The sequence below is a fragment of the Rhea americana genome, unplaced genomic scaffold (genome assembly GCF_003343005.1).
Source record: "Rhea americana isolate MKP2758 unplaced genomic scaffold, rheAme1 scaffold_11, whole genome shotgun sequence".
NCBI lineage: Eukaryota > Metazoa > Chordata > Aves > Rheiformes > Rheidae > Rhea > Rhea americana.
In genome coordinates, this window is record NW_028185150.1 from 9,027,954 (window position 1) to 9,054,874 (window position 26,921).

The 26,921-nt window shown below is 37.8% G+C and overlaps 1 protein-coding gene across 5 annotated transcripts in view; it reads left to right on the plus strand.

Moving 5' to 3' along the window:
- Positions 1-493: 493 nt before the first annotated feature.
- TRPM3 (transient receptor potential cation channel subfamily M member 3) overlaps positions 494-26,921 on the plus strand; it is a 261,642-nt gene continuing 235,214 nt past the window's right edge. For 3 of the 5 annotated variants that reach the window (XM_085312493.1, XM_085312499.1, XM_085312508.1), the window contains exon 1: positions 509-598. In XM_085312493.1, coding sequence (XP_085168619.1) covers positions 509-598 — 90 coding nt within the window. Of the gene's footprint in view, positions 599-26,921 lie in introns of all 5 variants that reach the window. The other 2 variants (XM_085312517.1, XM_085312487.1) reach the window with 1 other exon arrangement.

Here is a 26,921-nt window from a genome sequence, read left to right on the forward strand (position 1 = left end):
AAGTGGCAAGTTACCCCGCCGCCGCTGGCTTTATTATAATTCCTTCCTTTTCGCTGTGCGCCCTCGCCCACGGGCGCAGGGGAGCAAGGCGAATGGCCCGGCGTCCCCGGGAGAGCCTCACCTGGCTGCTCCGCGCCGGGCGCGGGGGGGAGCGGAGCGCGGCAGCGGCGGCGCTCGCTGCAGCCTGCCCTTATGCAGGCTGCCCCTTCCCTTTAAAGCGGCGCAGCCCTCCCCTGAGCAGCAGGCTGATTGCTTCCCTTCAGCCACATTTGGTATGCATGAGCACTGCTGCTCCAAGACAGGAGGTTGCTTTCTTAAGGAGGATCAGTGGCTACAGCAAACCCGCTTTGCGAGCCTTCTCACCGCGTCCCAGCAAGCCTCCGTCCTACCTCGGGACCCGCAGGTGCGGACGGGGCGCACATGGGATGTCCAGGTGGTGGCGGATCCGTTCTTTGGTAGGCGCTGTCAGGCTTGCGGTTGATTTTTCCGGTGGAATTTGTGGATGGTCATGAATCAAACTGATGCTCCCCGGCCGCTAAACTGGACCATTCGGAAGCTGTGCCACGCTGCCTTTCTCCCGTCTGTCAGACTTCTTAAGGTACTGTGAAAATCAGCACGTACCATTCTGCGTCTGTCCAGAGCGCTTTAGTCTGTGCTGCTGGAAAGTTAATGCAGAAATTGTCTCAACTTTATTATTAACTAGCTTACCTACCACCTTTAAAACCCCTGTGAATACCCAAAGATATCAAAACTGGGTTTCTTACTCCAGTTCTGGATGTTTAGCATGTTGATAAAGGTCTAGGAGATGGATAAAAACGTGGAAAGGGAGTAAGGGATGGTGGAGACAATCTGTGTTTCAGTTTGCCTAAGCTTATAAAAAGACATGAACTTCTGGGGAAGAAGAAATCAGTTTCTAAGGTGTGTGTTTGTGAGCAGCCTTCTGCTATCTAGTGTTTGGGGTCATCAGACCCTAGGGATACCCATAGGTATAGTACCACTTCAGACCAAGCTGCAAATGGAGCCGTATGTGAGTGGGCAAAAGTGATCTCGGTTTGTTAACAACTGTACGTGGAAGTAGAGGTCAGTAAAAGACTGACAAAGCAGACAGCTTCAGTGAAACTTTCTGATGATTTTTTTGTTTGTTTGTTTAAACCAAGTGGCATGGTTTGCTTTTGAGGCTGTTTCTAAACATGCCTTTCCTAAAAGATAATTATTTGAAAATTACTTTGGTTTATAGACAATAGGAGGGGCTCTTAATCTCAGCATGTGAAGTACCACTACTACTGCGTGTCCCACTTACACCTTTAATAGAGGCGTACATAACTGGAAAGCAAAATATCATGAATCAAGTTTTTGAGGAAAAAGGAGGTTATATTAAGCTTAAAAAGTCGTGCTTGCTCTTGGAACATGTTAATTTGTTTGAAAATACAATGTAAATTTAAACAATATAATCAGGTTCCATTAGGATTTTATACCATTCTCTGTAAAATGTATACCATTCTTTCTTTTATGTTGAATGTATGACATTAGTTATCTCAGTTCATCTTASTATCTCATAGTTTGTCTTTGAAATTAATATGCAGCCAGGTAAAACATGGCTACACTCACAGTGCGATGGAATGCAATGATTGATATAACCATTTGATTTTGCATGGACAGCTGATACTTTGAAACTAAGTCAGCCCTCAGTAATGCAACACATCTGCACAGCAGTGTATGGTGTGGTAGCACACTTACCAAGCAAATAAGGTACATGTAATTATTGTATATGTCAAGCAAAATGACTGTACTATATATCATGACAGGTATTTGTCACATCCTAGCAGGAAGGGGCTACCTTAGAAAAACGTTGTTTCYGACCCAGGTGTATGGCCACCTGGAGATATATTGTGAGCAGCTCCAGAGAATAGAAATAAGATATACATTAGATCTACTGACAAATCAAAATACAGCCAAAGTGTAATGCTGAATAAATCAGAAAGTACTGAATACTGATTATCTTGTAAAGGTTCTTTCTTTTTCCTACAAGAAGAACAAATTAGAAAAGTTATATACTAATACATGTTAATATATTTAGGAAAATCTAATTTTCCCAGGCTGTGTGAACTCAGATGTTGGGAATTTTATTAGCATTCTGAATATCACAAAAAAGTCTGTATCTTTTCTTATTTTTGGCAGACAAATGTTGCCCCCCTGTGTATGATATTTCTTCATTGCACTTGTTTTAAGGGTAAACGTAATTGATTATTTATTAAAAGAGCTGACTAAAAATGGTTTTACATGGGTACAGCTATAATTTTTTCAGGGATAAGCAGAGCCCATGGGGTGAGCAAGAGGCGCAGGGGAAATAACTGGAGATGCGCAGCCTTGCGGGGAGGCTTGGGAGAGGCCACAGCAGAGGAGGTGGGACTCCAGCACCTCGCCGAGCTGATGGGCAGGGCTGCCTGAGCGGGGAGGGAAAGGCCCATACCAGCACTTCAGGGCACACCATCAGCTCAGAACTATGCTTCTGACATGTACTTTTTGCCTTTATCTTTTATTATTTAATATGTTCAAAGCACACGATCAGGCAAGAACAAGATCCCATTGTCCCAATTCCTCAAAACATATGTCTGGCAATATGCAGGAATTTTCCTGTTATAAAGAATAATAAGGAAAGAGTGCAATAACAATAGCAACAAATTACCAGATGAGCAGTCTAAATATTTTCCTGTTTTTCTTCAGCAAATTTGAAAATTATTACATAGACACTCTTCTGATGAGTGAATTTGTATGTGTCCTTTTCTTTTTTTGAGTCTGTCTCCAAAAAATAAAGAAGAAACCCTTTCTAAATGGAAGAAAGATGTTCTTGTCAATCCTCAAACATTGGAAAGGCAAGTGCAATCTTAGCTCATTTTTAATTGACCAGTTTCTAAATTGACTAAGAGGCCTTAAGGGGCAATGCAATGTTGTATCTCAGTAGATATACAGTAGATCCTTTTATTTTCACACATGTGAAATTAATCTCTATATGCGAAAACACATAGAAATATATATGTTATGTTCCTCCTTAAAAAATAATCTAGCTGTTCTCTTGAAATTATTGGATAAAAGTGTGCTTTCTTCTGATTTCTTACATTTTGGTGGCCAGATGTGGATTTTTTTTTTTTTTAATAATGTTAATGCAAATTTGCTTTTGTGAGGACATATGCCAGTTCTTTTTTATTTATTTTTGATTTTGTCAAACATATTGTATTACTGAATCGGATTAGTCTTTCTCTGCAGTGAATGCCCTCAGCTACAGCATAAACTTTCTAAAAACTGGTGTCTTGGGGCACATTTTATCATTATCTGCATTGCCTGCATTATCTATGATTACAAAACTCKATTTTAATGTGTTTTGTAAATTTGCTTAAAGAGAACGTAATGTAACATTGCATTCATCTTTCTCACACTTTTAGTCCACCAGAGTAAAGCAATTGAACAGTATCRTTAAGTTCAAGAATACAACTCTGAATTCGTAAGAATAAGAGTTAATAGAGATTTCCCGTAATACACAGGGGAAAAAAGTCACTGTGGCATAACATGCCTCCTTGATAGGAAAYAATATGAACTTTTCAGTATCTTGGCTGTACAATAACTCTTTATTTTATGAATGAGAAGTATAAAGTTCTCAGCCTGTGGATTCRATTTTACATGTAGCACCTGATTGTAGACTGATGGAAATAGATAAACACTGGAAACCAGGACTYCCTGGAGTCTCTCTCTTCATATTACTCGCTAATGAATTGGTGGGATTGTGTCAAAATGACTGGTTTTAAATAAATAATAAAATGTGCTATTCAACAGGTAAGCTAAGCTCTTACTCCCACCTGCTGAACTGGCATGCACTGGTTACCTGGACTGACAGCTGGCACAGCTGTGGCCACAGTGACCTGATTTGATTTAGATAAATGAGGATTAGTCACTGATGCTGACAGGTCCAGCAGCTCTCCAGCTCTGTTCCCTATGCTTTTCTTCCAGGCATGTGTTTTTGTTCTAACCCACTTCACTAATACCCTCAGGTTTAGGAGTGGTCTTATAATCCTATTTTCTTCATTTTTCATTTTCTAACAGACACACAGAGTATTAGAGAAYTAGGAGCTATTTGCTCTGAATCACAGGTTAAACCAAATTATTACAGGGCATTTTTACAACTTGTGTCATCAGCTTGCCCTTCTGTGGTCCTATTTCCCCCCCCAACACACAGACACACACACACAGACACACACACAGACACACACACAGACACACTCAAATATTTCCTGCAGCACATCCCATTTTGGTACTTTTTTTCTAGTTATTTAAATACGCTTAAATAAATGCTAACTCAGCATCTACTCTCTTCCCATGTGAAGTAAGAGGATTAAGAAGTGCACTGAGCACATGTGCAGAGAAAGCAATTTTGTGTTGGCAAGAGAAACTGTTGTTTTCCCAAGGTGGTCACTGAAGTGTCAGGTTGCTTTCCAGCAGCAACTATTTAGCTTCTATTTCTCCACTTGAACTCTGAAGTCTGCTTCTTTGTGTGTTTGGCCAGGATGTTATTACTGTGTTTCTTCTTTATTTCTTATTATGAAGAATTARTATTAATTAATGGTAAGAAGTGTCCTTTCTGTGCCATTGAATACTTTAGAACCACTGTTCCACTTACTCTGGCAGTCGTATTTCTGAGCATTTGTCCTAAGGTGAAAGAGAGTTTCTGAGTATCTGTACATCATATAAAGAGATGGTATCCCAAGAAAGGAAGCCCAGTCCAAATGGAAGGATTTGGAGAAAACAGACATTTTAGAACAATATTCTATGCTCTTGAAAAATGGATGAATGACATGATAATGAAGCCTTCACTCTGAAGACTCTGTGCCCTAGGAGAGACTGCAGATGATGCACTTTTGATTGGGATAGATTTGCTTATGACACATGCTACAGGGCAGGGGATGAATAATATATGAAAGCCCACAGATCTGAGAATAGACAGAGGAGAGGAAAATAAGAGGAGTCTAGCATACAGTAAGCTTGACACCACAGATTTAAAGATGCACAGCTATGGAAGTACTATACTAAATGCTAGGATAACAACAAATTACTCAGCCTTTTTCTTAATAAGTCTACTAGAAAATTTGTATAATGGACTTTGAGTTATATGTCARTGAGTAGATTTGGAAGTTAAGCACTTAGCTTTGGAAGGGCCAGAGGAAAAGTAATGGAATGAATCAGAAGATTCACTGGAGAAAATGTTTTGGATAATATTTTCCAGCATATGGTTCAGTAACAAATGCCTGGTCAGCTCTACCAAATAAATACAAAGAACACTTATCCAACCTGGGCAGCTGCCTAATCCAGCTCCAGGAACTACTGGAAGCTTAAACAGATCAGACACTAAATTTCTTACCAAAAGAGAAGCTGGACCTCATTTTTGTTAGTTATTTTTTACTTGATTGCCCTAGGCAGGGTGCATAAGGTTACCTAGGAGAAAAATGAAAATCTAAAAAAAAGCTCATTAGAATAAGGCACGRTGTCTTTTAAGTGTAACAAAATACACGTGTGAAATTCCGTCCATCCTAAAATCTGTGGAATAGAAGTGTGGCCAATATTACAATAGTGCTCCTATTACAGCAAATTTGTTTAGCTACTTTTGTTCATAAAGAAGTCATCAAAAAGAATAAAGGCTGGTAAACCCATGGTAGGCTTTATCATGGTAAATGGTAAAATAGCACATTGATTTTGCTTAACAATTTAAATCAGCAATCTCATTGATATTTGATTACAGAGTACAACTTCATTTCAGGATACTTTTTAAAGTATTGTTTGGTAAACTGAATGAACAAGTTGCTTCTCAAGAATGATGGAAGAAGGGAAAGTGTTCTTTAGAAAACAATAAATATTTATGGTTCTGAATCCTCTACTGTTAGAAAAAAGTGATTGCAAAAGAAGAGAAAGCTGTAGGTTTTTTGAGTTAATTTTTTTTCCCAGTGGGTTGAAAAAAGTTATTACACTGCCAGAATCATCAAGTTAACTCAGGCACGATACTTCTGGGAAATAATTTTTACAATTACATATAAGTGGGTTTGTTTGCCATATTCATGAGATGGTAATACGGGATTGTGTTACACTCTTGGGAACTAGAAGTGCAAGATTTTTATTCTTGTTTATGCCCTATAAATCAGAAAGTGAGCAAAAATGTAGATGGGCATCAAGGCAGATAAAATGTGAAGATTATTGTTTCTTAGCTAGTCTTTTGATGCCCAGTTGGCACTGGGCTCCTCGGGTGTATCATGGCTTRATAGTTAAGATTTGATCCAGGTTATTTTTTTAGTTAACTGACCACGTCCACCTTCCAAAATGCAACAAAATGAGAGGRCAAGTTTAGTAGGTTTCCACTGAAAATTTGAGATACTTGTTTTCYGTTCAGAAAGATCACATTTATGTATATAGTACAGTGGTAATAGGYGGTAATAGGCAGTGTTACAGTGGTAGTAGGTAACGGTAATAGGCGTTATGTGTTTGGCCCTCTGATACTCAGACTTTCTGGGGTGCATTGTCTGTGCTTAGCAGGCTGGAACCCAGACTGCCAGAGAGCAGAACTCTGTTTTCTGGTGGGTGCTTTGTGTCTGTGCCGGCTAACATAGGTTTAATTGTTTAAGGATAGCAGAAAGGAGAAAGAGCTAGAGCATTGCTGTGCAATGTAATTTCTTGCTTTATCATCAGGAAATTGGTTTATTATCCCAAATCAGAGGAGCAACAGGTGTTGTAGCATGCTCTCAAGCYACCTTTGCGCACGTAAGCTTGTGTTCCTGCTGTATACTGAAGTAGTTACTTTGTGCAGTTTATTTTGCTGAAAAGGTAGAGGACACACTTTAAGGTGATCAAAGATGAAATAAAACTTGTTAGCAGTTTGGCTTACTTACCGAGTCTGTTCCAGGAATGTGATTCACATTAGTGATCATTGACTTTGAAGTGATGTGCCAGCAAATCAGTTTCCACAACAAGAAATATTACTCCAATAAAAAAAAAAACATTAAAATGGAAAAGAGAAATTAAGACAAAAAGCCTAGTCTAACTGTCTTTGCTGTAGAAGTCATGTTAATATATTAGTTTCCATGGACTGCTTTCAAGGAATAGACGCATCTGTGACTTTCTGAAGGAGGAGGCTTTAGTCTACCAGATTCATGTAGAGCAAAAGTGGTTTAGATTTTCAGGTGTTACTGCTACTGACTTTTGTTTATGACATACATAGAATTATTTTAAAATTTTCCTAATTCTGTCCTAGCAGTGAAATATAGACAAATGCACAGAACAATGACAGAAATTTTCTACCTCGCTGTCTGCTGTGAGATTGGGTGGTTGTAATGTCTAAAGGCAACTTCATGGATTCACAGTCKATTTTGCTTGCAGAAAGTGGTCCTATAATGTGAATGGCAAGCAAGAGCTTAGATTGAGGTCCTTAAAATTGTGAAAGGTTGCATAAATGCAGGGTTCCTTCTTTTAAAACAGATGTTTTAGGGAAAAAAAWTTTTTCTCTTTCTAGGCATATTACCACTTTATGAATGCTTTTCAAAGAGAAGTGATAATAAAACCAGTGCTGAATTCACAGCAGTTAACATACTAAAATGCTTGGCGGTTCTGAAGTAAAGATCTTACCACAGTAAGTAGTAAGTAGTAAGTAGTAGCTGTCTACAGGTCTTTATCCTCTTGCACATTAATATTATTTTATAGTATTTTCCCTAAATCTAGACCTATCATTAACAATTCTTCCCTTGTCACAGAAAATACAGATGTTTTTGCCTTCTACTCCACTCTGTCACCAGTGGAGCTGGAGTGAAGAAGGGGAGGCAACAGAGAGTCATCAAGGGAGGTCCACGTTTCCTGCATGTTAAAGGACTTGTCTCAAAAGCAGTCCCTACTTCCCATGTCAGTCAGTCTTCTCAGATTCGAGTACTTACAAGAAGTGGCAAATGACCTTAACTTCCACTGACCCTAGCAAGAATCGAAACATGTGAAACACTGCAAAGGACCTGAATTTTAAGGATCTAATGCAGCTGTCCTAATTACCGACTGTATGAGGGATACCTTAGTGGACTCACTTCTAGAGATATTAAAAAATAATAAATAGCATTTTTGGTATATATTAACTGAACAGGAAAACATAAGTCTAATTCCAAATAGACACTATTATTTTAAAAATAATTTTAAAATACTGCTACGTACAGCAGCATTTGAAATGAGATGCTACAAATACAATGCTATTTAATGTGTTAATGGAATCCTATATTAATGGCATCAGATTTCAGTGCTCTTCCGCAGTACTGTTCCTTATGTTTGAAAGGGTGCCATGTGAGCAATTCAGGCCACGGGACCGTGAAGTGAAGCTGAGTGGTTTTATTCCACCTGAATTGCTAACAAGACTATGCTACAGTGAAAAAAGAAATGTCCTCAGGGCTCTCTGGAAATTTATGTCAAAGCCAGTAATAAAGCATGAAATAAAATCACATCATCAAAAATATCTTTCATCCCCTAAATAATATGGTGATGTGAAACAATCTGACAAAGTGCTCTTAGCAATGTCAAGGAAGTTATTGAAGAAAATATTAGGATTTTTATTATTTAATTAAAACAATCATCAGACTGACTTTACATTAGTGAGGAGGTGATAGAGTGAAAACATAGTCTTCCAGTGACTCATCTTTCTTCACCTGTTGGTAGAAGCAGAAGGAAGGTGCAGTGACTTACAGAGCCATTACAATTAAGAATTTATGGCAGATGCACCACCATAGTATTCTATTATGGAAGGATGCTGATTTTGAACTTTCTTTGTGGGTTTTAAATTAGTAGGACTTCTTGCTGCTGTGCCTATTGTAATGCAATATCACACATCAGTTTCACTGTGTAACAGCTTAAAGTTCATGTTGGCATGCAAGTGGAAATAGAGATCAAAACTGCAACTGGATGAGCTAATTACGTGATATCCTGAGGTCCTTGCAGAGTGACTTTACTGTGATTGCAGGTATAAGTTTCCAAGTTACAAAAGATATCTTCCAGATACATTCTCATTCAACTTTTGGGCTCATTACTTCAAATTACTAGGTTATGTCATACACAGGAGGCAATACTTGAGGATTAGGGTGGGGGGAGGTTGCCATAAATTCCATGATACCAAATAAAAACAATGTGATGATCTGTGCAAGCTAGTTCAAATACTACTGATATTGTCTCAACATTTTTTTTTCCTATGTCTCTGTCCATCTCCCCACTGGACCCTTTCCAGAACTGCATTGCTCCCAGAATGTGTTTAGCTGCTTGTCTTGTACTCACAGAAGCGATAGTGGTGCCAGGTTATTATGCCTATAATGCTGACAAATAATTTYCCACATGCAGCCTAATGACTGAGTCAACCACCTGTGCTCCCTCAGCCTGAAGGATGGTAGATCAGGCATCAAAATTGCCCACAGTGTTAGTGAGAAGAGCACAGCAGTAGTAAAAAGTATCCCTTTGCTATTGGATGTGATAGCTGCAAGTCTCTGTAGGCTTGGGATATCTGCCTATGAAGTAATAGCGCTTAGAAAGCAAATATGTTTTTTAATCATTCAATTCAAATCCAGCTTTGTCTTAAAAAACACACTGATGACAAATTTTTAGAGGTCCTACATTAGGTTCTTCTGTGAGAATGAGGTATATTGGGGTACACTGTGAAAAGAAACTCATAAAAGTTGCTTGCCCCTTATTACCACTGACAGGATGAATTAAATATGCATCATTTTTGACAGGTTTGTCTAAGTTCTTAAAGTAATAAGCTCCATAGGCTGTCCATTCAAAAGTGACCCTATCAATGCCATCAGAAATATTTTTCTGAAATGTTTGTCTAGACCTGTCTCGCTGGTTTTGAAGTCCATGATTTCTTGTTTTACCAGCTACAAACACAGAGGACACATGTAGCAGCCTTTGTGTTTAAAAGCTCTCATACTGTGTTTGGAAATCAGCTAGTTTAGCAGACTTGTTCATGACATACCGTTCTGTGTCATCTTACAGTATAGATTATTTGCTTATTCCAGTATTTTCCACCGCTGAAGACAAACTGAGATTCCCTTCCTGCTTGCTTTTTTTCTCTCTTTCTGTAGTCTTCAGGTATCTTACTGGAAAAGTCAGTAGGGGAAGGGAGGAAAATCCCTCTACCTGCCAAGCTAATCTTAGGTCCAAAAGCCAGAGAAAGAATGATAAAGAAACAGAAGGTATCACACCCCTTCTTCATTTGTGTCTCCTGAAGAGACTAAATAACCTTCCTTTAAATTACTGTAAAGTCTTTCTAATGTAATTTGTTTTACAGAAATGTAAGTTGACTAACAGCCAGCAGTCTTTAGGGAGAGCTTGAGGAGGCACAATCTTTTTCTGTTTGCACAGTAGAAATATTCTTTTTTTTTTTTCTTTGCATAGTAATGGAACCTGTATTTTTAACTGTTTTCATTTCCAAAGAAATTTTAAAGCTCAGTGTTGAGGACAGTCAGTAGCATAGTCCTGAACTGAACTTCAGGTAGATGTGCTGCTGATATTACATACAAATGAGGATATTTAATGTTTATGTGCATTTCTCTGTAATAAAAAGATGTATTTTTGATTCTTCCAGCACAAATTTGGAGGAAAAAAACAAAACAAACAAAAAATAAGGTTTTCACAGACATCCTAGTGAGAAGTTAAATGTGAACAGACTTTATCTTGATACATACAATTATTTAAGAATAATTTAAAGGTAAAGCTCTAATCTATCAGGCCTAAAATATCCTGTGCAGCTTCTTATTAGTGACAACTTTGGGAGCCTTATTCAATGTGATAGCACATTTTTCAGAGGATATCTTCTCCTTAGAAGCTGCTGATTGCTATTGCTAATGTTCAAGGATGAAGTTTTTTCTTTTTGTTACTTTCATTTATAACGTAGTAGAAATTTCCAGCTTTGTCAGATGTTCAGAATTTCTCAGGCATTGCTAAAAAGTCCCTTGATAAAATGGATATCTGTAGAATGAGTACAAATTAGAAGAAATATATATTCATCCAATATTGCAGGCTGCCAGGCATGGGACTACAACAGGAATTCTTTAAGTAGTGAAACTGAACAAACTATTTGCATCAAATCATCTGAAAAATTTAATATCTCAGTGCCATGAAGTATTCTGGCAGAGATCACTTCCATTAATTTATTGAGCAGTCACCTAAAATTCAGTTAAATCAATAGAGAGATTTTCACCAATTTTTAGATGTGACTTATTTGCCAGAAAACAGAGCTTGAAGTAAAAACAGCATAAGAATACCGGCTAAATATAATGTACATTACATAGTTTTTGATTCAAGACTGGAGATGTGTTCTGTTATTTCTGCTAGAAATAGTTGTGTGTGTAACCAGTACTGTAATTTTTTTCTGTACTACATCTTGAAATCCACTCTCTGCTTGAAGTAAATGGGGAGGAGGAAAAGCTGAAGCAAACTATTTAATATAATTAAATAAATATGAATAACTTCAGGAAAATATATGGAACATCCATTGATTAAATTGATTAGCAGCACAGTTTGGCTACTTTTTCTTCTTTGTTTGTTTTTAATGATGAACATTTTTTAAGGAATAAGGATATACTCACTACTCATGGCAATTCCAACCTTGGCATTTCAGCCAAACCACATTAATGGTTGTGTGTATGATTCTAGCCCTTAGCAACTGCAAAGAGATATGCCCTAGTTTAAGCTAGTTTTGTGGAACATGCTTTATTTGAATATCCTTGTGATCACTTCATATAACACTGCTTCAGCCTTTGATAACTGGATTTTTGTGGTGGTCATCCACATCCTAATTCTAACTCTTACTTAGCACTTGTAAGTGAATTACCATTTCAAAGGTAGAAGTCTTTCCAACAGTGGGAAAGGTTTCTACCCTCTGATGGCTCAGACTTGTCCAGTATTGTCATACTGGTGCCCAGTTCTGTGGCACACTCCCTTTACTGTAGCAAGTTTTTTACTGCAACAGCATCTGGACTATGGCTCTTCTCCCATAGCATATCTTCCTCATGCAACATGCCAATTGCATATATTGGAAGTACATTAATACATATAGAATACATATAGTAGTACATATAGAAGTATATGTATCATCTAAAAAGGCCTTTTGTAGATGTAAAATCTCATTTTGGAAGGACCTATTATGTAATACAGTGGGTAAAGCTAGCATTAACTAGAGTTGCTTTCTAATGTCTTATTTTCGTGTTAAGACACCCTGACTATAGATTGATTTTTCAGAAACTACTGAGACAACATTCTCTGAAAATAATGTTTCTCTAACAAAGTTTTTTATCTTGTTTTCTGAAGCTGAATATCTCAATCAAAATCACAAGGATGAGCAGGTTTTAATATTTCTGTATCAAAATTGCTCCATTAAAATTCTAGCTCTTCCTTGTTTTCCTATTATATGTTTCTATGATGCAATGGGCTATGTAATCTCAGGTTGGAGGTCTTCCCCAGAGATTCAAAATAGCTGTCATTAAAACACTTCTTGCTTTCTGCTGTGAGGCTTTAAAGCTCACTGGGAGGCCACAAATGGTATAACATAATGCACTGGTTTCAGTTCAAAAAACAAACATTCAGTAAGGAATGAGATACCCATAATTAGTTCAGGTAGTTAAAATGTGATCTGAATATTCTGTGAATATATAACTGCTAGAACATATTGTGCTCAGAGCAGCAGTTATTATTATTCAAGTAATCCAAACAAGTAGGATATAATAGTATATCTCTGACCATAGTGGATTTTTTTTTTCCAAAAGCCATTAAAAAAAGTAGGTTCCTTAAGTGTAATAATTTCAAGTAGTTGTGAAACAGAAATRTTGACAAAATGAAAATTCAAGTTCAATTAAAAGTAAAATAAAGCATATGAAAATAGAAAATAATATTAACATAATGTCATTGAAATTCATGCACAATGCAAAATACAAATGCATTTTAGGCAATTATATTAGTAATATCAGTTTGTTTCAGAAAGCTTATCTAGTCAAGCTACTCTTTAACTGTTGTTAGCTTTCCCCATTCATGACTTCTATTCCAGAGAGCAACAGATTACTAGTCACATCGTGCAATGCATTAGGAAAAGTGTAGCCAGTGTGGCTCAAGGAAGTGATCCTTCCCCTCTATTTGTGATCCAACACCTGAAGTCCTGTGTTCAGTTTGGGGCTCCCCAGGATGAGAAAGACATGGRCACACTGGAGAGAGTTCAGCTGAGGCTGCTAAGCTAGTCAGGTTGCTGGTTCACAATAACGTGCAAGGAGAGGTTTTTATCTTTCCATACTTAAAAGCAGAGTACAGAGGAGATGAAGCCAGGCCTTTCTGTGGGTGCACAGCAAGAGGACAAGAAAATAATGAATACAGGTTGCCATAAGGGTGGTTAAGTACTGGATCAGGTTGCCTGGTGAGGCTGAAGACCCTCCATCCTGGGAGACACTCAAATCTCAACTAGTGAGAGCCAAAGCAAACTGATCTAATTGGACCTGACTGGTGATCTGGTGCCTGATTTGATATATTTTGCAGAATGGGGGAAAGAGGGTTAATCTTCAGAGAAATACCCTTCCTTAGTTTTGCAAGTATCTTGTTTTAACAGTAGACAGAGATGTATTTTTAAACAGTCAAGCAGTGCAGAATAGCACTGCAACTGCTGGTCTGTTAATCTAGGAGCTTCTCAAATTCAGAGGTTGTCAGAAAAGTCTTTTGAAGTTGTTCTCAGTGCTTTATAGGAGCCATAAAAAGGGAACAAGTGGATAAACTTTGTAAGTATTCTGTGGAAGTGGAGTGGAGTGTGTCCTAGGTAAACATTAGATTGCAAGTTCCACTGTTGTTTTTGCTGTAGAAGCTTTGCAACTGTGTGTCCCATAAATTTGGTTGGATAGTTGACTGGATGATGATTGTAGCAAGTGATTTATAGGAACAGGCACTTTTATGAAGTTCAGCAAACATCTGTGTCTGTGACTCTTTGGATCTAATAATTTATATCAGTTAGTTGTTGTCAGCGTGTTTGTTATCTGTGACCTACTCCATTTCAAATTGAATATTTACTTGTTTATGCATAGCTATGCACTGAAGGGCCATAATTTATTTCTTTAGCTGAATTTGTTTTGGTATGTGCAAAACCAGAAACTTTCGATCTTCCGTAGGAAACACTGAATTTGTGGATATTTTCTCATTTGGGTGCAGTGAACATTGTTGGAGAATGTTCCTTCTGTATGGTTGGCTCTCAGACATCTGAGGGAAGTGAAGRGGTTTTCATTTTTTCCTCCTTTTGCCACTCATTCTCTAGGATGTATGGAAATGAAAAAGACGTACAGAGATGACTCTGTCTAAACAAAAGCTATCTTCCTGGCTGCTGAGGGAATTCTCCACAACCATACGGCTTTTTCCAGGAGAGTAGAAGATAAAAGTACATAAAGATACTGAGGAGAGGGAGAAGAAAGATGAAAGAAAGAGAGAAGTAGTTAAAGAAAGCACTGTTAGGTAGTAGCAGGGTATTACAGTATACGGCTAATTCTTCAGGGAAGCCAAGCCAGGAGGCAAGGGTCACAGCAACGTGAGCAGGGTACCTACCTCACCAGGAAGGCTGCAGCCCTACAGTACCCAACCGAGGAGAGTGGAGCAGGTCTGGTGCCATAACCAAAACGGTTCAGTCATAGTCCAGTGATCACCAGTCAAGTCCTCAGCAATGAGGCAGGGCTGAGGTTAAGCAAGGAAGTCAAGTTAGCAAGGCAAGGTCAGAATCAGGAAGGTACAAGGCTGGACGCAGCATACCTACAGCTCAGGTATGACTCAGGTATAACTCAGGCAGGGTAAGGGCCCAAGCTTGAACACAGCTGCTGAACCAGTGAGCAGAGGATGCATGGATAGAGGCTTCCATGGAGGCCTCCCACAGTTCTTACTGACTACTTGGCTGTGTGGGATGCTGTGGGCCGTGGGCATGATCCCACATCACAACTGTACCGTATCAGAGCTGGCCTTTAGCACGGGCAGCCAGATCCCTAGGAGCTGGGAGTGGGAAAGGGGGATTACAAAGGAAGGTGGTTACAGGCTGGTCAGGGCAATTAGAGCCTGTTGGTGTGCTCAGGTTCATGACAGGCGCATTTTCTCCCATCACTCTGCAGAGGTTAGTGTTTATAGGAGTGCTTGTGAAATGCTGTGGTCTTGGTTGGAGCATACATACTGRTTTCCAGGTACACTCCTTGGGACCATAGCCCTACCAATCAATTAGCAGAGCTTTTCCCAGCAGCATTTAGAATGCAAAATTTGCTGTATCTGGTAGTCTATACGCCTCTGCTGCTTGTGACTACAAGGTCTGGAGAGCTGCAGGGGGAAAAGGTTCCAGGTTTGCAGGAACTTCAGGCAGTAATCAGGTAACAGGATGACCGTGATCAACAATGGTGAAAGGCCTCAGATAATGATGGCAGATAGTCAGAAAATCTAGATGTGCTTGCTGGAGAGCCAAATCCAGTCCCTGATGAAGAAAAGTGTGTTTGTGGGGGATGCTATATGTCTGTCTGTTTTCTGTAGGTACTTTTGGGCTTGTCCCACAGAGTTACAAGCAGAGTGTTCTACAACTGAATAAGGCCCTCCTGGAAAGAATATATGTGCACCTCAAGTGGTGGGAACCTCAAAATGTCCAAGTATACCACAATGTAGTAATCAAGCAAGTCCCTTGCCATGTCATTTACAAAGTGACAGAGTATTGCAGAGGCCAGCTGGTGCAGAAAGTAGTTTTCTGCTCATTCSCCTGCCAGATTCATAGCAAGTGATAGGACTCTCACAGGTCCAGCTTCATGAAGCAGCACTCCTGCCACACCCACACTATGGACTTTCAGAGTGTTCCTAGATGAGAGGCAGCAGGTACTTGGCCATCTCCCTGTGATCATGCAAGTCCCTGGCAGGGAGATGGAGGGATGGATGAACTCGCATATCAGACTCTCCACAAGGCAGTTCCGAAGGGCTGCAAATTCAGGGCACTGCAAAGCATGGATATACCTGAAGAGCACCTCCTTTCCTGCAACTGGGTCACTGGTGTGGTTGCAGAGGCAATGTGGTGGCAACATTTCTATCCCCTTCTTCTCAGAAACATGAGCACAGTCAGGGAACTTGTTTGGGAGTGCTGCTGCAGAGGGTCAAGTGCTCATAGCTGGGCGCATGCATGAGTGGTGCCTGGGTGGGTTAGGGCTGATGAACTGAGCAAAGCTGTGGCAATGCACAGGTCTCACAGCTGAAGCTGTGCCCTGGTAAGGACAGGGATGAGACTGGGGCCATTATGCTTGGCATGGCTGTGGCATGACCACCATCCTCAGCCATGGGAGGCACTTGTAGGGATATTAGCAGCAAACAAGGCCGTGGAAATCATGCAGCCAAACACCTGTTGACTTGGTAAGCATGGAAATCTGAACAAGTCCTGCAGGATGGGGAATCACCCCAAGATCCCAGGACAGATTTTTGTCCTTGGGCTCTGACTATCTGCACCCCACAGAGAAGCACAAGGACTCAACTGCCAGTCAATGATGAGGTCATGCTGCTGTGACCGTACCAGCTGATGATAGGAGAAAGGTGAGCAGGATGGAAAGGACTGAGTGTTTGAGCACTGTGGTCACCCAAAGGGGCACAGTCTCGTGAGTTATAGGTTTCCTTTGGGTGATTCTCCCATCTAGAGCTGAGGGATCAGGGCTAGGGCTCTCTGAATAGATTCAGAGGCTGCAAAACTGCAGAAGCCAGGTCTGACAGCTGCTCTGGGGCAGGTTGGTCCTGCCGGTCTCAACTCAGAGGACCTCAGCCAGCCCCAAGCCATAGTTCAATCACTTTCCCCATTCAATTTCCACAGTCAACTCCACCGATCATGCTGCTTGCTTGGCAGCTCTCCAAAAAGGCAGCCCCGGCTGTAGACACCAGGTCAGTCCCAAGGAAAGTCCTCCAAGGAAATATACGAGATTTAGGAGATAGGGGGGCAGGGGCTGTTAGAGGAGCCTGCAGGGCTGTACACTTGATTTCCACGTATTGTTATATTTAGAAAAAAAAACATTTTAAATTCTAAATATCTTACAATGAATTATCACTGAAGATGACATTATATTCAGTGTAAACCACTAGGCAATCATTAGAGTATAGCTTTTTCTCAAGAGGCTGAGCTATATTTGAACTCGTTATTGAGATATTAATGTTGAAAATACAAATGTTCTCCTACTGCAGTGAAAGTACAAACTCAGTATTTTCCCTGAACTCTCAACCTTATTGTTCTTTTTTCAATGGAAAAGATACATGATGTATCTCTGAAAGTATTAGTAATTTTCTCTMTATATATTTTAATATTAGAGGTCATACCCACCAGTTACTGTTTGTTTGTGGGGTTTGAGTTTTTTTCCCAGATTGTTACATACGTCTACTGAAGTACTTTTCTCTTAAGTCTACTATACATTAATAAAAGAATGCTGTGGAGGAATCACTAAACTCTGGCTGAGCTGGATGTTTTCGTATATGTTCTCATATATCTCATTGTAGTCGTCCTGCTAGCTATATACTTTAGAATGACTGTAAGGCTCATTGAAGAAGGCTATAAGATGTAAAGTTTCAATAGTATAGTCATTAACCTTATCTTGAAAGAATGAGAAGAACAAAATGTGTATGCACTGAAGGAACATTTGCACGTTTGCACAGCAGAGAGAACAAGAAGTCTTCAGTAATCTCCACACTGCTTGTGGAGTTCTGTAATGAGATAACCGAACCTCATCCCCTCTGTCTTGGGATGTTTCAGATGCTCAGGAGGGATTCTCTTCACTTCGTCTTTCYTCCCCCTTCGCTAGGAATAGGTATTTTTTTTTCTGTTTTCTTTTTCTTTTTCCCCTTCCTTGAAGGGAAGCTATTGACCATACCTGGAAACAGAGTCCTAACTTGCAGCCAGTCACTCCAGAGGAATCTGGAGAACCTGGAGAATCTGTTGCAGAAGCAACACCTGCATTTCTTTCTAAAGATAGGAGGTCTATTCAAACATTTCTGCTTCTGACACATACAACAAGTCTCTTGTTAACATCTTACTGCTATATCCAAGCAAGTGGTATATGAATTATTTACCAGTTCAGAGGTCTTGGACATTGGTGATACCTTGAGCTCTGCTGTCCCCTGCCTTTGGCATATGACACTTTGGTTTTCTGAAGATTGGAAGTTTATTAATTAGAGATAATTCAGCTGAATATAGTGATCTATAATATCTTCCTGAAGGTGAGACCATGTGATTTATTTTTCTAAATGGCTTTAAATTCTTTAAAACCATCACAAGTGGATCTTTTTTTTTTTTGAGGATATAAAACATTTTCTCAGCAAGATGTGGAAGCAAGAACTCATTGTAGTGAATTAAAAGGATAGTTTCCTCCACCATGTTTGAAGTTGATAATTAATTCTCATTTAATGCAAACAGAACTAGAAAAACATTATTTTCCTTAGTAAATAGATGATCTATTTTATGACAAAACAGCACTTTCAGTGCAGTTTAGGTCCAAAAAGCATTCCTAGATTCTAGTTTAAGTTGCCATTTGCATCATTCAGTGTGTTTAAATATGATTTGCTCTATAAATAGTTATTATTCCCATTGACAATTTGATGCTGTCATATTTATCTCACAGAATATTTTCCCAAATTATGTTTGAATTTATGCTCAGGAAAAAAAAAAGAAAAAAAGAAAAAGTAGTAGTAGGTCTCTAGAATATTATCCTCTCAGTTTTTTTCATATTGTGTGAGTCAAATTTCAGGTGCATTATCAATGAAGAAATCTCCAAAGAGAACTCAAAGGCTAAAAGAAGGTAGTAGTAGTGATTTAATAGATGATTCTCTTAGTTGTGAGTTAATGTCCCGGACCAGTACTCAGGAGACTGTTTTGGTCTTTCAGATGGAATGCAAAAATTAAGGTTCATCTAATTTATGTAATCACTATTCACCACGGTCTTGGGAATGTTCCCACTTTATAATTTGAACTAGGTAGGTATTCAGCAGCTTAGGATGTCCTGTATTCCATTGGTACGAGAGTTTACTTAATTGTCTTTATATTCCAGTCCAGACCTAATTCTTTCATGGGATAGAAAACTTGATGTTTGCACAGATAACTTATTTATTCTTTTGGATACTGCCAGGTGAAGGTTAATTAAATGCTACTGTCTTCAAGGGCCCAAAGAAGGACAATATAAATAACAATTCACAACATATCATTCTTGCTATGAAAAAGATTTTTTTCATAAAGCTACCTTACAAAATTAGAACAAAAATGTGAATACATTTACATTCATTTAGATTTACATGTTTACAAAGCCTTCATTAAATGAAAATTGTCATCAGAATGTAAGAACAAGAGAGATAGCTATCCACCTGTTCTTAATCTTTGCGAATCACACAGTGATACACATAATTAAGCTGAATGAAACAAATACCTGGTTTCCCATACCCAATATATGTGCATAAGCAAAAGAAAAAATTATTTCTAAACATGATGAGGTTAACCTAAACTCAAATTTTATCCAAATCTTGTAATTGCTACCAACAACTACCCGTAAAAGGAAAAGAAGTTGGCAATCTCTTCAAAATAACTTTTTGTTAATACCCTGAAAAACATGCACTTGCTTCTGTGTCCTACCTGCATGTCCTTGCAGATATTGGAGTACAGACAGCATGGAGACCTACTGCGTTAAACAACATGCGCTCCTACAAGTTGCAACCTTGGCTGGTTTTGGCTCTAGCAGCAGAGCAGTATCTTTTTGTATTTTACGATCTTTGCTCATTTCTTGACTGGAATCATATAATTGCAAAATAGAAATTAAAAGCAATTAAGTTTGAACTTCTGGCTTTGTTCTTCTGTAGACACTGGGTACCTCTATGCATGACATAAACATTTTAGCGTGGTCCTCAGAGAGGAAGCTGTGAAATGAATTACGTTGTAAAAATAATGAATATTGAATTGCAAATGAAGTACAAGAACAGTGGAGATTTCATGGTTAATGCTAGAATAGGTGATTTAAAAAAAAATAGACAATGCCATGCATAAGAAATTATATATCATAATATTGCTTTTTCTTTTTAAATTTATACATAATGGAAATGTTAGTATTTACTCAATATTATGAAACAGCAAGGTGTTCCTTAAAAAGTGACCATATAGCCAAATGAAAAAAAAAAACAAAATAAATAACTGCCAATAGCCAAGCCTGGTGCCTATTTAAATTCTTTCCATTAATTCATCCACATTAGAAGATATTTCTTCAGATTAAGAATACCCATAATTTGTTGTGGATGGTAATGTCTGCCCTAGGAAGACAAAGTATAAGGACTGCAGAGCAAGATTAAGGAAAAACAGCAAGCCTGTAAGGGAAATGATTAGAAGAGTGATAAATGCCAACACATACATTCTTCCTACAGTAAATCTATGCTGCACATTCCAATTTATTTTATATATCTAAAATATCATGTGTGGTTTTTCAGCTTGCAGAGTCAGAAATGCTCTTTTCCAAACTGTGAGATTGATTTTTAAAAAGAAGATTCAGCTGTCGTTTCTTGTTATAAGGGTGATTGTTTTGGCTTAATGAAGGTTATGTCTATAACTATGCACAGTATTTTTATTATTTATTCATTTTTCTCATATTTTGTAAGGTAATAATGTACCAACTAAAAATCATGGATGTGTCCATCTTTTTTATTGGTATCATTAGCCTATAAATATCTTATTTCATTTGTTCTTGATATGTTGCTTTGGAGATGAGGAAGCTATTGTTATTCAAAATATTATTCATAAGTCTGATGCATTTGGATGATATTTTCAAACGTGACTAAGTCTGAGGATACTGCAGACCAAAATTACAAATGTACAGGGAGGATCAGAAAAGTGTTAGTACAGGCTGCATTAAGGTCACAGGCAAATTGTGCTAAATTTTCAATCCCTGTCTCTGAGGTGTATACAGTTCTGCCAAGATGAGGTAAAATTGTATAGAATTTATGTGTATTCATATTTAGGTAATTTATGACAATGTGAAAACTTTAATTTAAAGATCCCGTTGAAAAGTATCTCACCTGTGATTCTACTATGCTTAGTGGACTTTTAACACTCTTATCCATTTGTTGCATTAAAGTACATATATAAGGTTGAATTCATCTCAGTTATGATTGTTCTCTGAGTGTTGAAAGTAACAAATATAAGCATGCTTCTATGATTCTTTTATGATGTGAAATGCAATTTTTGTGACTGATGAAATTCTTTTCATTTCTGCTTTGAATAAGACTAGCCCAACTACAATGATAATGACCTCAACTGGCTAATTTTGTAGGTCTTTACTGAGGTATTTCATTTGTGAGAGATGCGCTTCTACTCAAATCATTTGGCAGGCCCAACTTTACTGATTGCACACTGTTCTGGAGCCTGGCAATGATTCCAGTTCATTGGGTTGTGTACAGCATATCAAGATACAAATGACTTCTTTATTATCACCTTATGGACCATGATGAGACATCCTTTGAAGAAAGTGATTTTTGTTTGATTGTCTTGCATAAAACCACACAATTGGAAGATTTATGACATGAGTTGGCAGTTGACTGCTTCTTTGTTATAAGAATGCAAATCTGAACAAATCCACAAATTTCTATTGTACAGGGCATTTGCTTTTGTTTGGAATAGTTTTGCTTTTATACAGTGTCTTTTCCAACTGGATGACTTGTCTTTTCAGGTTACATGCACTTTGTTGCACATTCACAGTTTGTTTGTTTGTTTGTTTTTCTTATAAGGCCTGGAAAACCAGACATTTCCCCTTGTCTACTGTGTAACAGAGATCTTTAAGGCAGATTTTTGTCCTTGGCATGACATGATAGTTTAGTAGTCCTAGAAAATTTTTTTTTTCAGATCATCATGTTTGAGAGAAGCTCTTTTGGCTTCTCTTTCCAAATATTTAATATTAATTACTAATCTAGCAATGTGTTATTTTGTAGGCATATATTGGATGAGTTATACTTGAGTATAAAATGTTTGGCTACTTGTATCCTGCACACAGGATATACATTCTGTTTATATTTTCTGCCTTCTTTTTTCTTTTGATGTTTCTTCTATTACACATTCTTCACATTGCTATGGTCTTCAGTAGACCTCAATGAAAAATAGTTTCCATATTTTTCAAAAAGTATTAAGATTTTATGAACTCTTCTTTTTCCCTAGAACAAAGCTGACACCTTCACCCTTTGCTCTGAACACTCATGAGACATGCAGAAAAACTTGGTTCACAATGTCTTATAGTGAATATTTAAATACTATATCAGTCTTCTTTACTGTGTGTCCCAATGAATAARTAATAATAAATTCCTGAAAATTATCCAGATCATAATAGGTTGCCTCTAAATTTAATCAAATAAATTTTCTGTGTTTTGATTAAAATGGGGTGCATTTTTTTGACAAAATTTCTTTTCATTTAAAACAGATTCTGATACAATTCACTGAACAGTTCTGGTTAGAAAACTATATCATAAAATATAAAATACTTCCAATGATTTTTTTTCCATTTAAGATAAATTTATATTTCAGGAATTCCCTTTAAGGAGAACTTTTCAAATTTCAAAAAATCTAAGTTAAATATTCATTTATTAAATGCAAGTAATGCTGATAAACCAGAACACTTGGGCCCAATTCAGCTTAGGTGGAACTGAGATTCCAGGCCATAGTGTTTCACAGATATATTATACAAGTCCTGTATATGACTTATACTGGTTAATTTTTCTGTTGCCCAGATGCAATACTCACTCATTAAATCTCTCAATCGACATTTACTTTCAGTTCAATGAAGAACAATCAATATCAGCTGAAAGGGGTGTGGTTCATGCTGTTAGATCAGACAGTCTCTGTGGGGAAACAACTTTTTAAACTAGGAACTCTCTCATTTCTGCCTTTTTTTTTGTTTTTGAAGACCCGCGTCCTTAGAGCTGTGTGCCTGCCCCTGCCTGTCCTCCTGGGCTTACCCTGGTGCCTGAGATGCCCTTGACGTCTCCTTTTCTAGCACAGAGCCAGTAGTTCCTCTCAGCTTTGTTACCACATCTCTACAGTAGACATCTTCTAAACAGGATGTCTTCTGCAAGGGTAAAACTGGAAATACCAGGCATAGATTTGGGGAAATTGCAGTATTTGATTCAAAGCTGAGTGACTAATGTTTGAAAAGTACATAATATAGCTCATTCCCTTTTGGGGGCTTTCTTTTGCCTGATTCCAAGCCAGATCATTTTAATCTGGCAAACACTGGTGACTGTTAAAAGGGGAGGACATTGCCTGCTTTCTCAATTACAGCTGCTTTTTCCTACCATCTCTCTTTTGCCAGTATCAGCGTCCTGAGACGCACAGCARCAGATCCAGCTCGGAAAGGTCTCCACATGTCTCAGCACACAAGGTGGCAAATGGGGATGGGCTACCAGGAGATGGACAAAAGTGGGATCATATCTTTTGACAATAGCTCACGTTTTTGCCAGATTAAAGCAGCAGTGTAACCACAGCTTTATGGATGTCTTTCTGTGGTCACTCTTTTCATAGTAGATTATTCAGATTTCTGTTGAAACCATTTTTATTCACTACAGTGAGTGTTTGACACTAGCTTCCTCCTTCTTGCTTCATACGATTCAGTGTACTTCTGGCTTTTTTCTATTTCTGTGGGCAATGGTGAAAATTATGTAAAAAGAGAGGATTCTGTATATCAAGGAAGTAAATAGAGTCTGCATTGCTAAGAAATAACTCCAGCATTTTGGATACCCTGTATCCTGTCATTTCCTGCTGGTGATGAACCAACTCATTATATTCCTGCTTTCAGCTCCTTCCTCATCCTTATATTCATATTAGCACTGAAATACTCTGGGCTATGCATTCCCAATGAATTATTGTACTTCTTTTACTGCTAAGTTGTTTTGGCTGTGTGCCGTATGCCTTAGATTACCATCAGAAGCGTGCAATAATTTTTGACAAAATGCATTCTTCTCATGTCTTATTATCTAAATGAATTATAATCCACTGACTGTATACATAATTGTCTCAGAAACTATTTAATGATTTGTGCCTGAAAATTTCTATATTCTAACAATGTGTGCTTTGATCTGGAGCTTTTTCTCTCCTTAATTTTCTTCTTTAACAACAGCAATCAGGACTGCCATTGCTGGAATCACTGAGCACATTTCTGTGGTTATCCCTAGTTGTTTATTGTGGCAGTACAAACCATCAGTCCTCTTTTTTTTTCAAGTTTTTTCAGGACTTGTACATATTTCTGAAGACATAAAGCTAATAGGCCATATCCTTCAGCATATTGCATCAGTCTTGCAGCTAACGAATCAAAAACATGATTTGTATACACTGCAGCTTCGTAATAAATATATCTCACTGACTCAATTTGAGAAATAACTGCAAACCTTTATACAGTCTTCGTACTGAGTTTGATTCCTTAATCTGTTTTTTTAGTATTTTTTTAGATACAAAATATATGTACACACATATACATATATAATACATAATTTWCTTATATGGAAGCTCAATGCATAAACTCATTCTGTATGCATTTTATCAGCAGTGGAAAATGCTATTACCAGGAAGACTGGAGAGCAGTAAAAAACAGATGTTTTCCTCTCTTTAGATCATCTTAAATTGTGACCTGTAGCAGGATCAACAGCAATGCCAATATAAAAGAGTAAGTATGTGACAGATGTTGCCGTGATTTTGTTAGAACAGTTAATGCTGAGGTATTACTTTTTTAAAAGATAAAAAAAATAATTGTTTCAAAGGAAGAAGAAGAAATAGTAAGGCAGGTGTATCTACAGTAATGGCTCTATTTCCAATTTACACTGAATTTTGTTTTCTTTCAAGTAGAAGGGGGGTTTTTTGATCCTATTCCATTATTTCTCCTCCAAGTAAATCATCTTATTTAAAACAAACAAACAAAAAAAAATCCCTTCACCAAAATCTATGTGAATATGCACAAACCATTTACAAATGCAGATAAATATTTCTTCAGTATTCTGCTGCAATGCATGGCAATTTTTCTTCCTGTGCCCTCTTTGAAAAACTATACCTACAGATCTGAGGCTCCTCAACAAGCCTCAAGATGGTCAATGTAAGTCTCTTATGTTCTCATGAGAGTGGAGAAATTATGCTGCGATCCARTGTTAGAGGATAAATTCTTTCTTGTGTCCCTAAATGAGCCTACCTGGTCAAAGGGAAGTACGTGCATGTGGATGAAGCTTTCTATAATGTGCCAGAAGAATAAGAATTATCTTGATCCTGAATTCTTGATCAGAAGGACATTAGCCACTGGCTAATGCTCCTTTTCTTCCACAGAATGGAGTGTTTGGACCCTCTTCCTTATTCCCCTTTTGTTCTTGAGGCATGAGGAGAGAGATCTCCCCCTGAAAATACAGGAGATCCTAGGGAAGAGCAGGAGTGACTAAGGGTGATATCACAGTGCATAGCCAGAAATACCATGAAGTGAAGTGATTTGGGGGATTCTTTTGATAGCTAGGTTTTGCAGCTGTACATTCAAATCCAGTTCTGTCCACCAGCTGGTTTTCTTAAATATGGACGTCACAACAATGCACAAAGATTAAAACTAACAGTTTTAGTTTTAAGCTAAACTCAGTGCTGGGCATTTTTCAAATATATGATATATGAATCAGCCTAAAATTCTTGTCATGAAAATGTCAGGGAAGAAGCGGCAAGATCACTGCAGAAATTGAGTGTTAGGATAACCCATATAACAAGCTGTGTCACAGTAGGACAGCTGAAACCTTGCCATGTCCCTTTCGTCTTTAGAAAAAGCCGATGGTTTCTCTCTGACAGAGTATACATCATTTCTGTAATTTTTAGCTCCTGAAGACTTGAAACTGGCTGAAGAATTGGGTGTGTTCACTTGAAAGTACTATAACAAGAACGTATTTCAAAGTGGGGACGTGTCATGTGGATTTTAATGCAGGACAGTGTTTAAATATCTTTCTCTGTTCACATTATTAACATTGGTCCAGCTTTAACAGCTATTGAAATGTTACTGTTCTTGTACTATTACAAGTTATTTATTAGCATATTTTTATTAAAGTATTTTGTTTAGCATCTACAATTTCTATATATGCTCTCTATATATTCTAAATCCTACATAGGATAGCTTTTTCTATTAACACATTCATAGCCTTGATGCCCTTGAGGTGAATTTATCCTGAATTATMTGTAAAGAGATTTCCTCCTCAACAGGATAATAATAATTTCAGGATCTCTGCCAGGTTATTTGACTTTAGTGTGGAATATAGCTTTTTTTCTGCTGAAGTAACTTCTGTTATAACTACAGTGCATCTGTAACCTATGGGAAGAAAGAGAAATGTTCTCAGAACAGTTTTGTGTCGTCGTGGCTTTTTATAGTTTTAGACTGGTGGTGTTTTTTATTTATTGCAATGGCAGTAAGCATTTATTGAGTTCAGTACAACAAGACTGAATTTCTACATTCTGCATTTGATGCTCCTTTATTAGGTTTTGTTTATTTGTTTATATTCCCCTTTTCTTTCAACTCAAATGAAAAAAATCTTGGAAACTGAAACAATGGTTGTACCTTTCACTGCTGGCAGCTGTTAAGCAGATTGGAGGGTTTTTTTATTTCATAAGCATATACTTGTTTTCACAACCATGGAATGGGTTTACAGTTAATCTACGCTTTACAGTAAACATCAAAATTTCAGTTTACTGCTTGTAATGTATACCAATACTCATTTATCAAATATTTGGCTAAATTCTGAAAAACATATTTTGTTGCTGCTTCTGTGGCTTGATGAATGAATAAAAAATGGAATGAGACTATGTGCAAAAATTCTTGCATGGAAACTTACAAGAAGAAATAAAATAAAAA